Genomic DNA, 12461 nt, shown 5'->3' on the forward strand with positions numbered 1-12461 from the left:
CTCACAATTGGCTCTGTGCTTTGCACATGGGGCTGAGGGTGTTGCTCAGAGGTAGCACACACTGGAGCATGTGCAAGGCCCTGGTTCCATCCCTATGTGAAGGCAAGTGTGAATATGTGAGACAAAAGACAAGTTCTGGGAGCAGAGATTCCTCATTACCCTTCTGGGCAGGCACAGCCAGAGCTGGAGAGTGACTGGGTTGACTCTGGACTGCTGTGACAGGCTGTCTGGGTATGTTAGAGTGAACAGAAATTCACAGGCTCACAGTTCCTGTCCCTGGAAGCCCTGGGACAATGCACCGGTGCCTCGTAAGGGCTTTGCTGCTGCACCAGAACAAAGTTGAAGGCATCCATGGAGCCCACTCCCACCAAGGGCTCTGAGAAGTCAGGACTACATATGTCAAATCTACTTTCCAGCTTTTGAGAGAGTAATATCAAGTCCATCATCCTGCTTGACCGACTGGAATCCACCTTAACTGTCCCTTTCAGTAAGTCCTGGTTCCCTTGTCTAAGTGAGACATGTCTTACTAACTTACACTAGTATCAGATCCCCACAGATACTTGGGCACACCAAGGAGAGACTGGCATGGATTCATAAGGCCGTGGGAGTACCAGTAGATGCTGGCAAAAAAGAAACAAGATGAGACACATCCATAAGTATACCTTTATTTTTTGTGTGTGTGTGTGTGGAGGTCAGAGGTTGACATGAGGTGAACTCAGTTATTCGCCACTTTATTATTTGTTCAGCTGGAGGTCTCTGCTGAACCTAGAGGCCACTGCTTTGGCTAGACTACGTAGTCAGCAAGCCCTGAGGACACTCCTGTCTCTGCTGCCCCAGGACTGCTATTACATGTGCTACTCCTGGTTTTTTATATGAGTGTTGAGGATCGAAAGTCAGGTTCTCATGCTTACACAGAAAGCACTTTACCAGCTGAGCCATGCCCCGTGTCCAGTACCGTGTGTGTGTGTGTGTGTGTGTGTGTGTGTAATGAATGCAGTTTTTACTAAAGAATACAACCAATTATAACTTATTAGTTATTGATAACTTTGTATGCCCAGTATTCACTGATTTAACTTTGCTAAGTGCTTTTTTCCTCAGGAGTGAATGAAGTTGATGAGTTGTGCATATTCTGTGCACAGGAGCAAGTTCAGTGCTCAGCAAGACTTCTAACGTACGTGTTAGCAACCTAACATGATTCTAGTCACCGGAAAAACAGTGGCTGGGGTAGCAGACAAGTGAGTCACTGTATGAAGGAAAACATTTAATTGAACTGGCTTACAGTTCAGAGGTTCAGTCCATTATCATCATGGTGGGATAAGGCAGCGTGCAGGCAGACACGGTGCTGGAGAGGGAGGTGAGAGCTCTACGTTTTGTGCAGGCAGCAGGAAGTGGTCTGAGACACTGGGCATAGCTTGAGCATATGTGAGACTGAAGCCTGCCCCCACAGTGACACTCTCTCACCATAAGGCCACATCTACTTCAACAAGGCCACACCTCCTCATAGTGTCATTCATTCCCTATGAGCTTTATGGGGGCCAGTTACATTCAAACTATCCCACAAACATAATAAATAGATTAATTAATTAAATGCTTTAAAAGTGATTAATGGTCATTTGTTAACCTGGTATTTAGGGGAAGTCCTAAATGCTAAGAAAATTATACTTACTTATGAGACTGTATATATACCTATCCCCAAACAACTTGAAAAGCAAAGAATAAGACATGCAAACAGATTTCACAGCCAAGCCATGAAGAATGACCAGGGGAGCACTGTACAGATACACACTGGGAAAACTTACGGGCTATTTATGCTATAATGGTAGCACACTTATAGAATGGAACAATGAGACTGAGCAACTGCAGCTATAAACAATACGGAAAAATCTCACAAAAAGTAAAATGCAAAAGCAAGTAGACCCAAAAAATTGAGTGCGTTATTTTGTTTATCTAAAATTCAAATGCAAAAAAATAAATTGTCCTCTGAATTCCATATGCATGATATGGCACACATTGCATGTGCATGCGCACATGCATGTATGCATGAACACAACAAAATAAATATAAAAAATATAACATTTTAAAAAAAATAAAATAAAATTCAAATGCAGGAAAAGGTCATTAATGGCAGGAGAAGTTGAGTAGCTTTGGGAGGAGGACAGGAGGCTGGAATATTCTGGAAAGGTTCTATCTCGTCATGTGGGGATTAGTTATACAGATGCGTTTGCTTTGTAAAAAAATTCTAAAATGTGTAATATAATTTTGTGAATGTAAGTAAGAATAAAGAGAATTCACAAGATTAACATCAAATATAAAAATTCTAGGTTTGCCTAAAATAGATTCAATCAGCAACTATACATTGAACATTGATTTTGTGCCCAGTACTATTTTTTATTTTGGTGATATAATGGAAAATGTTTGTGTCTGAATTATGTTTTTCCCAGATTTACATTCTGAAGTCTTAGCCCACAGCGCAACAAATGTGACCTTATTTGGAGACATAGTCAACTTCTAGTGGGTGAACTCTAACTCAATATGAGTGATGTAATACATATATATAATAAGATGTAATACCTATATATGTTTATTGTTGTATATTTGCATATTATATCATTTATTTTTTATATATTGCATGACGCACACGCACACACACGAGACAGCCTCACTCTGTAGCTGGCCTATGACTCACTGTGTAGCTTCGATTGCTGCAGCCTGTGGAGTGCCAGGATTACACACTTAAGCCGCCATGCTCAGATTTAGACACAGAAATCCGTAAGGAGAAGAGGATGTAGAGACACAGAGAAGATCCCTTAGGCCCTTCACAAGGAGTCAACTCTGTAAAACGTGATGGAGCACACTTTTAACCCCAGTACGCTGCAGGCAGAGGCAGGGACGTTGCAGGTTTAGACCAATCTCAGCTGTATACCATGTCGGGCGGTGGTGGCGCACGCCTTTAATCCCAGCACTCGGGAGGCAGAGGCAGGAGGATCTCTGTGAGTTCGAGACCAGCCTGGTCTACAAGAGCTAGTTCTAGGACAGGCTCCAAAACCACAGAGAAACCCTGTCTCAAAAAAAAAAAAAAAAAAAAAAAAAAAAAAGCCAGCTTGAGCTTACATAGTGAGACTCCATTTCAGAACCAGGGGTTGGGGACACAGATGTGCCACACGAACGGGAAGCTGCTCTGATTGGTTGAATGTCTACTCTACTTGACTGGTACCCATGCCATACTGATTCTTAAATATTTTGAATATTATATCTATCCATAGTAAAGAATTCTAAAATTCTGGGCTGGAGAGATGACTCAGCAGTTAAGCGCACTGGCTGCTCTTCCAGAGAACCTGGGTTTGATTCCCAGCACCCACATGGCAGCTCACAACTGTCTGTAACTCCTGTTCCCGGGAATCAGACTCCCTCATACAGACATGCACGCAGGCAAAACACCAACACAGATAATTTTAAGAAATAAAAATATCACTCCCAAAACAAGAATTCTAAAATTTCAAATACTTGGAATTATTTTAAAAAAATTATCTCTTGTCTTTTTGGGTGGGTTTTGCTTTGTTGTTATTCTATTTTGTTTGGCTTCTGAGACACTCTCACTATGCAGTCGAGGCTGATCTTGAACTCATCACCTTTTTGCTTCAGCCTCCTGAGAACTAGGATTTTAGCCATTCAACAATGTACACAGTACAAAATGATTTTTTTAAAAGATCCATTTTCCATGCCTAAGAGTACCCAAGGCAATCTGTCTGGTCTTCCCTTTAAGTAAAAACATGCCAAGATTCTAAACCTCAGTTGGAATCTGACCTTTTCCGTTTATAAAATGGCAAAGGTTATCATCCGTACGTGCATGTGTGTGTGTCCATGGATATACAGACAGACATCAAAGACTGGAGCCATCCTTGAATCAGAACAAACTTAGTCCAGTTCTTTCCCAGCACATTCAGTCTTCAAGTAATATCTCCTTTTCTTGTGGAGGCAAGCTTGCAGTATCTGACATTTAGAAAGTCAGTGCAAAGGGAGAGCTTTGCCCACACCTTCTTCAGTTCTAGGGATCAAATTAGATAAGGTCTTCAGCCGGGTGGCAGTGGCGCACGCCTTTAGTCCCAGCACTCGGGAGGCAGAGGCAGGCGGATCTCTGTGAGTTCGAGGCCAGCCTGGTCTACAAGAGCTAGTTCCAGGACAGGCTCCAAAGCTACAGAGAAACCCTGTCTCAAATTATGCTATCTTTAGGCAGAGCTATACTGTTGGATTTGCTCTAGATCTGCTATAAGAAGTGACCACATGGTAGGAAGGAAGCAATGGTTTCAAGATCAAACCTGAACATCATAATGGAAGTGTCATTTATTGCTGAGAGCATTATACTTAACATTTATTTATGTTAACTATGCTAAAACCAGTTTGCCCAGCCAATGCCTATAAAATGTTGTACAAGCGCTCTCAGCTGGATAAAACGTAGAACTACCAAAAAACATGTTCCATTAAGTTGATGGAATTATCTTCAGAAATTTCTGAAACTCCAGCCTGGGATCGAAGAATGGCCATGATGTCACTAGACAAATTTTCAAAACCATTCTGTAAACAGATATTTGCCATATCTTGCCATTTTTCTAAGGAGCAAAATGGATCGTCCATCACAAGATGCTCTATTTCATCTGAAAAAGAAATAAAGCATTACACTATAGAATTTCTCTTACTTGACAATCCACACTTAGCAAGCCTTCAAAACTGAAGAGGCCCCATTTCAACACAGCTATTCTCAAGCCGGGCCTTGGCCCAGTGAGTTTCATGCTATGATAAGTGCTCAGGTCCAGACCTTGCACATTCCTGAACGCCAGTTTCTTCTCCTTCTTAACTGCATCAGCTCAGCCCTCTGTGTTTCCCCTTCCACCTCACTCGTCTCCTTCTTGTATGGTACATGGTGTTGAAGAGTATAAGGCAGTGAGCTCAGAAAGTGAGGAGCGGGGGCCCCTTCTTAACAGTCCGTATGCACTCCTGGAAACAAGTGCGTGCTGAGAACCTCGCGCTTGGATTCTCATGATCCCTTAAACAGCTTCATAAACACTTTAGTAGCGCTGCCCAAGGACTTAAGACACTCCTTAGCAATCTATGCACCCTTCTTCTACACAGGCCTCGTAAGCATGCGGTATCTATAATCAATATTGTCCTAAAAAAATGAAATCAGTTTACTTTTTTTTTAAAGATTTATTTATTATGTATACAACTTTCTGCCTCCATTTATATCCACCCGCCAGAGGAGGGCGCCAGATCTCTTTACAGATGGTTTGGAGCCACCATGTGGTTGCTGGGAATTGAACTCAGGACCTCTGGAAGAGCAGACAGTGCTCTTAACCACGGAGCCATCTCTCCAGCCCAGTTTACTTTTTTAGAAATCTCATATGGGGGCTGGAGAGATGGCTCAGAGGTTAAGAGCACTGGTTGCTCTTTCAGAGGACTCAAGTTCAATTCCTAGCACCCACATGGTCATTCACAACTGTCTGTAACTCTAGTTCCAGGAGATCTGACACCCTCATACAGATTAACATGCAAGTAAAACACCAATGAACATAAAATAAAAATAAATAAATCATTAAAGAAATCTAATAAGATTACTTTTTTTAGGCCGGGCGTTGGTGGCGCACGCCTTTAATCCCAGCACTCGGGAGGCAGAGGCAGGTGGATCTCTGTGAGTTCGAGGCCAGGTTCCAAAGCTACAGAGAAACCCTGTCTCGAAAAAACCAAAAAAAAAAAAAAAAAAAAAAGATTACTTTTTTTTTTGGTTTTTTGAGACAGGGTTTCTCTGTGGTTTTGGAGCCTGTCCTGGAACTAACCTAATAAGATTACTTTTGAGAGAAAACTGATAGTAACTCTCGTTGGTATTTATTGCATATTTATTTACTCTGTGTGTGAAGGATGCACATGAGGTTGTGATGTATATGTACAGGTGTCCACATGAGAGAAACCCTGAAAAACTACCCACCTTCTATTTCTGAGATACGGCTCTCACTGGCCTGAAGCTTGCCTTGCAGGATACAGTGGATGCCAGCAAGCCCCTGGACCGGCTGTCTCTGCCTTCCCAGTGCTGGAGTTACAAATGTGTGCCAGCATGCCTGACTTTCTCACATGTGTTCTGGAACCGAGCACTGATAGAACTACCTCCTAAACCCAGTATTCATCAGCTCGTGGAACTAATACCTTACCTATCATCTGCATTGCTTATAAAACTTGGTTACAGAAGATTTATCTTTTCATTACTACCATCACTGCTATTTTATTTTGAGCACAATTGTTATTTTCCTATTAAATACTTTAATCATTACTTGTAATGATAAATTCAGAATATTAAATTATCTTCCTCAATATATTTCCAGGTAACTATTCTTTCTTTGGCCTTAGACAATGATTTGAAAAGTTATATGCTTAAGTTTCTATATAAAATTAATGAAAAGGGAGGAAATGTGAAATTTTAACAGGTCTTCAACTTCACTGCAAAGTTACATTAAGAAAGAATATTCCAAGCCGGGCAGTGGTGGCGCACGCCTTCAATCCCAGCACTCGGGAGGCAGAGGTAGGCGGATCTCTGTGAGTTCGAGGCCAGCCTGATCTATAAGAGCTAGTTCCAGGACAGGCTCTAAAGCTACAGAGAAACCCTGTCTTGAAAAAAGAAAGAAAGAAAGAAAGAAAGAAAGAAAGAAAGGAAGGAAGGAAGGAAGGAAGGAAGGAAGGAAGGAAGGAAGGAAGGAAGGAAGGAAGGAAGGAAGAAAGAAAGACTCTTGTAAATATGTATATAATGGATCTGGAAATTAAATTATTGATGGCTAATTAATATTTAATATATATAAATGATAATGCTAAATTACATAAAGCTTTTGGGGGGAGCTGTTCGAGTCAGGGTTTCTCTGTGTAACAGCCCTAGCTGTCCTGGAACTAGCTCTTGTAGCACAGACTGCTACTCAAACTCACAGAGATCCTCCTGCCTCTGCCTCCCGAGTGCTGGGATGAAAGGCGTGCACCACCATTGCCTGGCTGATATAAAGTTTTTATAAGAGTGTTGCCTCTTTCAATGATTATGGCATTCTCATTGGGTTTAGTAAAGATTTTTCATTCTAATTCCTTCAACAAACATATGCCAATGACAAGAGACTTACTAACATGGCAATCTTCACATTTATAGACTTTAAAAGTTAACTCTGGAAAATCTGAGTTAAGTTTAATCATCTTGAATTTCTCCCTAAATAACTCATTACTATCTCTTTCACAACAGAACTTGAAGCTCCTTACTTATGGTAACATATTTTCCTGAAAATACCTCTTGCCTTCAAAGAGAATGAACTTTGGTCAGATCTTAAAATCAAGTTATAATATGCCTTAAGATCATTTAAAACTACGTACTCAATCAGGTGATTTATAGTGTCCTCAGCCTGTTTTAAGTTTAACCTGCTTTTAAGAAAATAATGAAAGCGACCTTAGTGTGCCTTGGCCTTCCCACTTCATCATGTTTTACAAGTGAAGCTAAATGAACAGTTTTGACCTTAAACTGTGTACTTTCCTATGCCTCTGTCAAAGGGGTGTGGGTGTTGTAATAATGATTTATTCAAAACAGCAAACAGGCTGGGCGGTGGTGGTGCACACCTTTAATCCCAGCACAAGGGAGGCAGAGGCAGGCGGATCTCTGTGACTTTGAGGCCAGTCTGGTCTACAACACTAGTTCCAGAACAGCCAGGACTGTCTGGGAGAAAAAAGAAAGAGGAAGGAAGGAAGGAAGGAAGGAAGGAAGGAAGGAAGGAAGGAAGGAAGGAAGGAAGGAAGGAAGGAAGGAAGGAAGGAAGGAAGGAAGGGCAACAGGTTGAAAGCAACCTTAAAACAAAACAAAAAACCTATAAATACTAGACGCAATGTCTGCATACAGGTTGATAATATCTGATTGTGGTTTTGAGCTGCTCTGGGTCAATGACGTAATTTCTTCCTTGTAAAACTGTTAAAGGTTTCTTTAGGAAAGTATTTTCATTCCTTCCCCACACCATGTTTTCTGTGGTATTCAACAAACGCAGTGCAAAGCCCTCTGTTAGGGACAGACAGGCAACAGACACACACACCAGACAGCTGACAGCACGGACCACAAACTACAGACACAACACGGGAGAGTAGTGGAGAATTCGAAGTTGGTCTAAAGTATACCGAGCAGAAGTCTCTCTCATTCCTCAGTGCATCACGGGCTCACTCACCTTTCCCGCCTTTACTGATCTCCTGAAGCAGCTTAATGCCAACCTTTTTCATGTCCACAGAAAACAGATGAAGCACAGCAAGCGCAAAAGATAAAAATGGTGGTTTTCCATCCCTCTCTTGAGTAAGACATTTAACTAGCTCAGTTTGGGGACACGCTGTTATTAGGTTTATCAGGTCATCTGAAAGTAAAAACGAAAAACCAAATCTCACCATCCTGAGGTGACAATCACCTAGACGTAAACAGCCCACGTGTACTCCTGCCAATCAACAATCGTTCCCACACTTCCAAGTCCCCTTTGATCCAAGTCTAGACTCAACAGTATTCTCTTCTATTTTAAACAAAGAAAAAAAAGGACAATTCAGAGCAAGGAGTATCTGAAAATATAAAAATATATATTAAATAATATTGAGGAAAAGGACTCTGTTGGCAATCAGAGACTTGACTTCTAAGCACAGACCCACCAGTCACTTGTCTTTGTGACTCTGTTTCCACACCTCAAAAGTACTAGAGTTAGAGTTGTAGAGAATTTGTAAGATTTTATGCAACACACCAGGTGGTGGTGGCGCACGCCTTTAATCCCAGCACTTGGGAGGCAGAGGCAGGTGGATCTCTGTGAGTTCAAGGCCAGCCTGGTCAACAAGAGCTAGTTCCAGGGCAGGCTCCAAAGCTACAGAGAAACCCTGTCTTGAAAAACAAACAAACAAAAAAAGATTCTATGTGACACTAGGTTGTATTTATCTTGTCTGTTTCTTAGCAATAATCAATGTAGTTGACTTTTTAAAATTATTTGTCTATGTGTGTGCATGTATGTGCATTTCTCTTTGCTCACATACAGACCAACCTCTATTAAGTATAATATCATCTTTCTTTTTGTGTGCTGCACAGAAAACAGAACCCAGAGTCATTTTTCCCCTAAAAGTATCAAGTATTTGGAAATTCAAATACTGAAGTTTTTTTTTTTTTTTTGGTTTTTCGAGACAGGGTTTCTCTGTGGTTTTGGAGCCTGTCCTGGAACTAGCTCTTGTAGACCAGGCTGGTCTCGAACTCACAGAGATTCGCCTGCCTCTGCCTCCCGAGTGTTGGGATTAAAGGCGTGTGCCACCACCACCCGGCTTCAAAACTGAAGGTTTTAAGAAGCAATTAATACCCAGGCAGTGGTGGTATACTCTTTTAATTGCAGCACTCACGAGGCAGAGGCAGGCGGATCTCTGTGAGTTCGAGGCCAGCATGGTCTACAGAGCTAGTTCCAGGACAGCCAGAGCTATATAAAGAAACGTCTCAGAAAAAAAAAAATATTCAAATGATTAAGCAAACAAACAAGAAAACATTTTCTTAGAAAAGTAACAAAATAATGGGTTGAATCACTCAGTTGTTTTTGGTTTGGTTTTGGTTTTTTGAGACAGGGCTTCTCAGTAGCTTTGGAGCCTATCCTGTAACTTGCTTTGTAGACCAGGCTGGCCTTGAACTCAGAGAGATCCACCTGCCTCTGCCTCCCGAGTGCTGGGATTAAAGGCATGCACCACCACTGCCTGTCTGAATCACTCAGTTTTAACATCTAAAATTAACTCATTTCTTTCTATTACACTCAATAGTTACTCAAACTTCTCTCCTGTAAATTGATTTCTTTACCAATATTACCTGCAAGAGTTGATGTCTAATTAGAAAGGACAGCATTTCTCATCTGCCCCTCTTTGCTTACTGTCCTTTATACCTGCTTTCCCACTCTTTGCTGGTGACATGCCAACCATCGTGTCTCCCATGTGCTGTCCTAATAAAAACGTATGCTTGTTACTTCTTCACCCACAAATGCCCAGAGCAGTGGCTCTCAAAAGACTGTCTGTGGTCTACAATGTCATAGCTCCTAGGCTACTTGTCTTTCTTCCTCTCACTCTCCTACAAACACACAGCTGTATTGTGGTGTTACAGCAGACACAATGGCCATCTATTTTCAAGAGTCTTCTCTTGTGGGGGACTAGGAAACATCTATCTCCCTCCTCCAACAGTCCCAGCGACAAACCAAACTCAGTTCCACCAAAGTTCCCCTGGAGAATCCACGAGTTTATTAGGCTTATTTATAAACGCATGGTGAGGGGTTGCTTGCAGGGGTGTGGGTGACATCAAAGTGACCACATTGGACAGTCTTCACCATGCACTAACAATGGCTTTGCCATAGACGTCTAGTCTTCTCTACCCTATAAATGTTTTTCCTCTCTGAGACATCAAAGCCACATGCAACCAGAGCAGAAGTGCAGACTGTTGGGAGGTAGCTAATACTCAGATGAGGCTCTACAACCCTCCTGGCTCCCTCAATAGTCAGCAAACCCCACTGTAATGATTGTTCATAACTGGGCCCATCTGAACTCATGAAGATGGCAGATGTTTGGTTGGGGGGAAAGAGATCAACACCTAGACATTACAAAGAAATAAAAATGTAAAATAATGTTACTCTTTTGACTAAATTTTTAGATTCTGGGAAACAAAGTTGTTTTTCATAAAATTATTTATGACAACATAGTATAGATTTATTATTGCTACTTTAAATAAGTTGCTAAATATTTCACATTTTCTTTTAATTATATATATATATATATCCATAAGTGTATGTGTGTATATAAAATCATTGTAATAGTTCAAGTGAGACCTGAGAAAAGATCATTTGAGAAAATGTGATCTAGGATAAAACAGTTTCCAGATAGATGCTTACTAAGTTCACTTCAGTGGTGGAAAAGATGAGCAAACAAATAATTTCAGGCATTTTGGTTATGCTTCTGAGTTTTGCTTTTTTTTTTTCAAGACAGGGTTTCTCTGTGGCTTTTGAGCCTGTCCTGGAACTAGCTCTGTAGACCAGGCTGGTCTCGAACTGAGTTTTGCTTTCCAATAGAGTGTCTTGCTATGTATCCACGGCTGGTTTGGAGCTTGTCATACATACCAGACTGGCCTCAAACTTGTGATCTTCCTGCCTCAGCCACCTAAGTGCTAGGACGATAGGTGTGTACTACCATGACCTGCTTTCATTTCAGGCTTTATTCCAGAAATGGTTAAAGGGGAAAAAATAACTACAATCTTTATTGTATTTATTGCTGTGGTCTTGTCTTAAGAAAAAGGTGTCATCCCATCAGGAGGAAAACTTTCTGATGGGAAAAACCTCATTAGGAAAGGCCACGAGGCTACAGACTGCGGAATATCTTTTGTTTCTGTCTGTAACCTCACATGTGCTGCTGCAAATGTCCCTGTATCATAATGTGTTCATCTCATGAATACCTCCCGATCTCCTGGGCATTTTAATCTGTGGATTGTCCAGAATGTGACACCTCCTTCAGCCGCATTGTCTAATAGATATCAATAATGTTAGCTGATACAAAATTCTGATGAATAACAATGAACACAAAGAATTATGACACAGTCGGGGTCTATGAGTCCCCCTAGGAGCTGCTTTAGACCACAGCTCAAGTTGATGATTAGGAAAACAGTTGAATTTTCCCCAATTGCCAGGATAGCTGTGCACTATCAGCTGACCTAAAACTTCAGCGTAGCTTTAGATTAGACCAGATGCCTTGTTAATAGTTTTTGAGATAAACTATTCCCCAAAAAGCAACCTAGCTTACAAGGACATATAACTGAGCTGTGTGATTTGTTAAGCCAGAGTTAAAAGTGCAAAGCAAGCTAATTGCTACATACACTTTCTTTGCTAGGTCTGACTGATGACCTAGGACAATAATTATAGATTTTGTTCAGAATCACTGTGGGGAAAGATTTTCTAACTGGTCAAGCTACAAAAAAATAATTTGACTTCAAAGACCTGAGAAAGAGCTACAAATTTCCTTTTTTTTTTCTTCAGTTTTTCGAGACAGGGTTTCTCTGTAGCTTTGGAGCCTGTCTTAGAACTAGCTCTTGTAGACCAGACCGGCCTCAAAGTCACAGAGATCCGCCTGCCTCTGCTTCCCAAGTGCTGGGATTAAAGGCATGCACCACCACCACCCAGCACAAATTTCCTTTTTTATAGTCTAAAATTACACACAAGCAGAAAATACATTCTAAGATTTAAAATGCTTTTAGTGCCACCGTGCCTCGGATGGTGCCAACTGAGTTGTTTCTAAGAGATTTATGGTAGTCAGGAAAGTTGACCTGGGTCTGTACTGGTACATTTATGGGGCCCTGACTGTCTTTTGTCCAAGACAACATAACACCCCTGAATCCAAGAAATCCCAGTATTTTACGACTCCTAATCACAGAATGT

The 12461-nt window shown here is 41.3% G+C and overlaps 1 protein-coding gene across 1 annotated transcript in view; it reads right to left on the reverse strand.

Annotated features, from left to right (window-relative positions):
- Positions 1-4393: 4393 nt before the first annotated feature.
- The window catches only part of Clhc1 (clathrin heavy chain linker domain containing 1), a 35925-nt gene continuing 27857 nt past the window's right edge, over positions 4394-12461 (reverse strand). The window contains exons 11-12 of the mRNA XM_057771905.1: positions 8223-8402; positions 4394-4652 (exon numbers count right to left, since the gene is read on the reverse strand). Coding sequence (XP_057627888.1) covers positions 4459-4652; positions 8223-8402 — 374 coding nt within the window. The 3' untranslated portion in view covers positions 4394-4458. The remainder of the gene's footprint in view (positions 4653-8222; positions 8403-12461) is intronic.

Source organism: Chionomys nivalis, chromosome 6 (genome assembly GCF_950005125.1).
Source record: "Chionomys nivalis chromosome 6, mChiNiv1.1, whole genome shotgun sequence".
NCBI lineage: Eukaryota > Metazoa > Chordata > Mammalia > Rodentia > Cricetidae > Chionomys > Chionomys nivalis.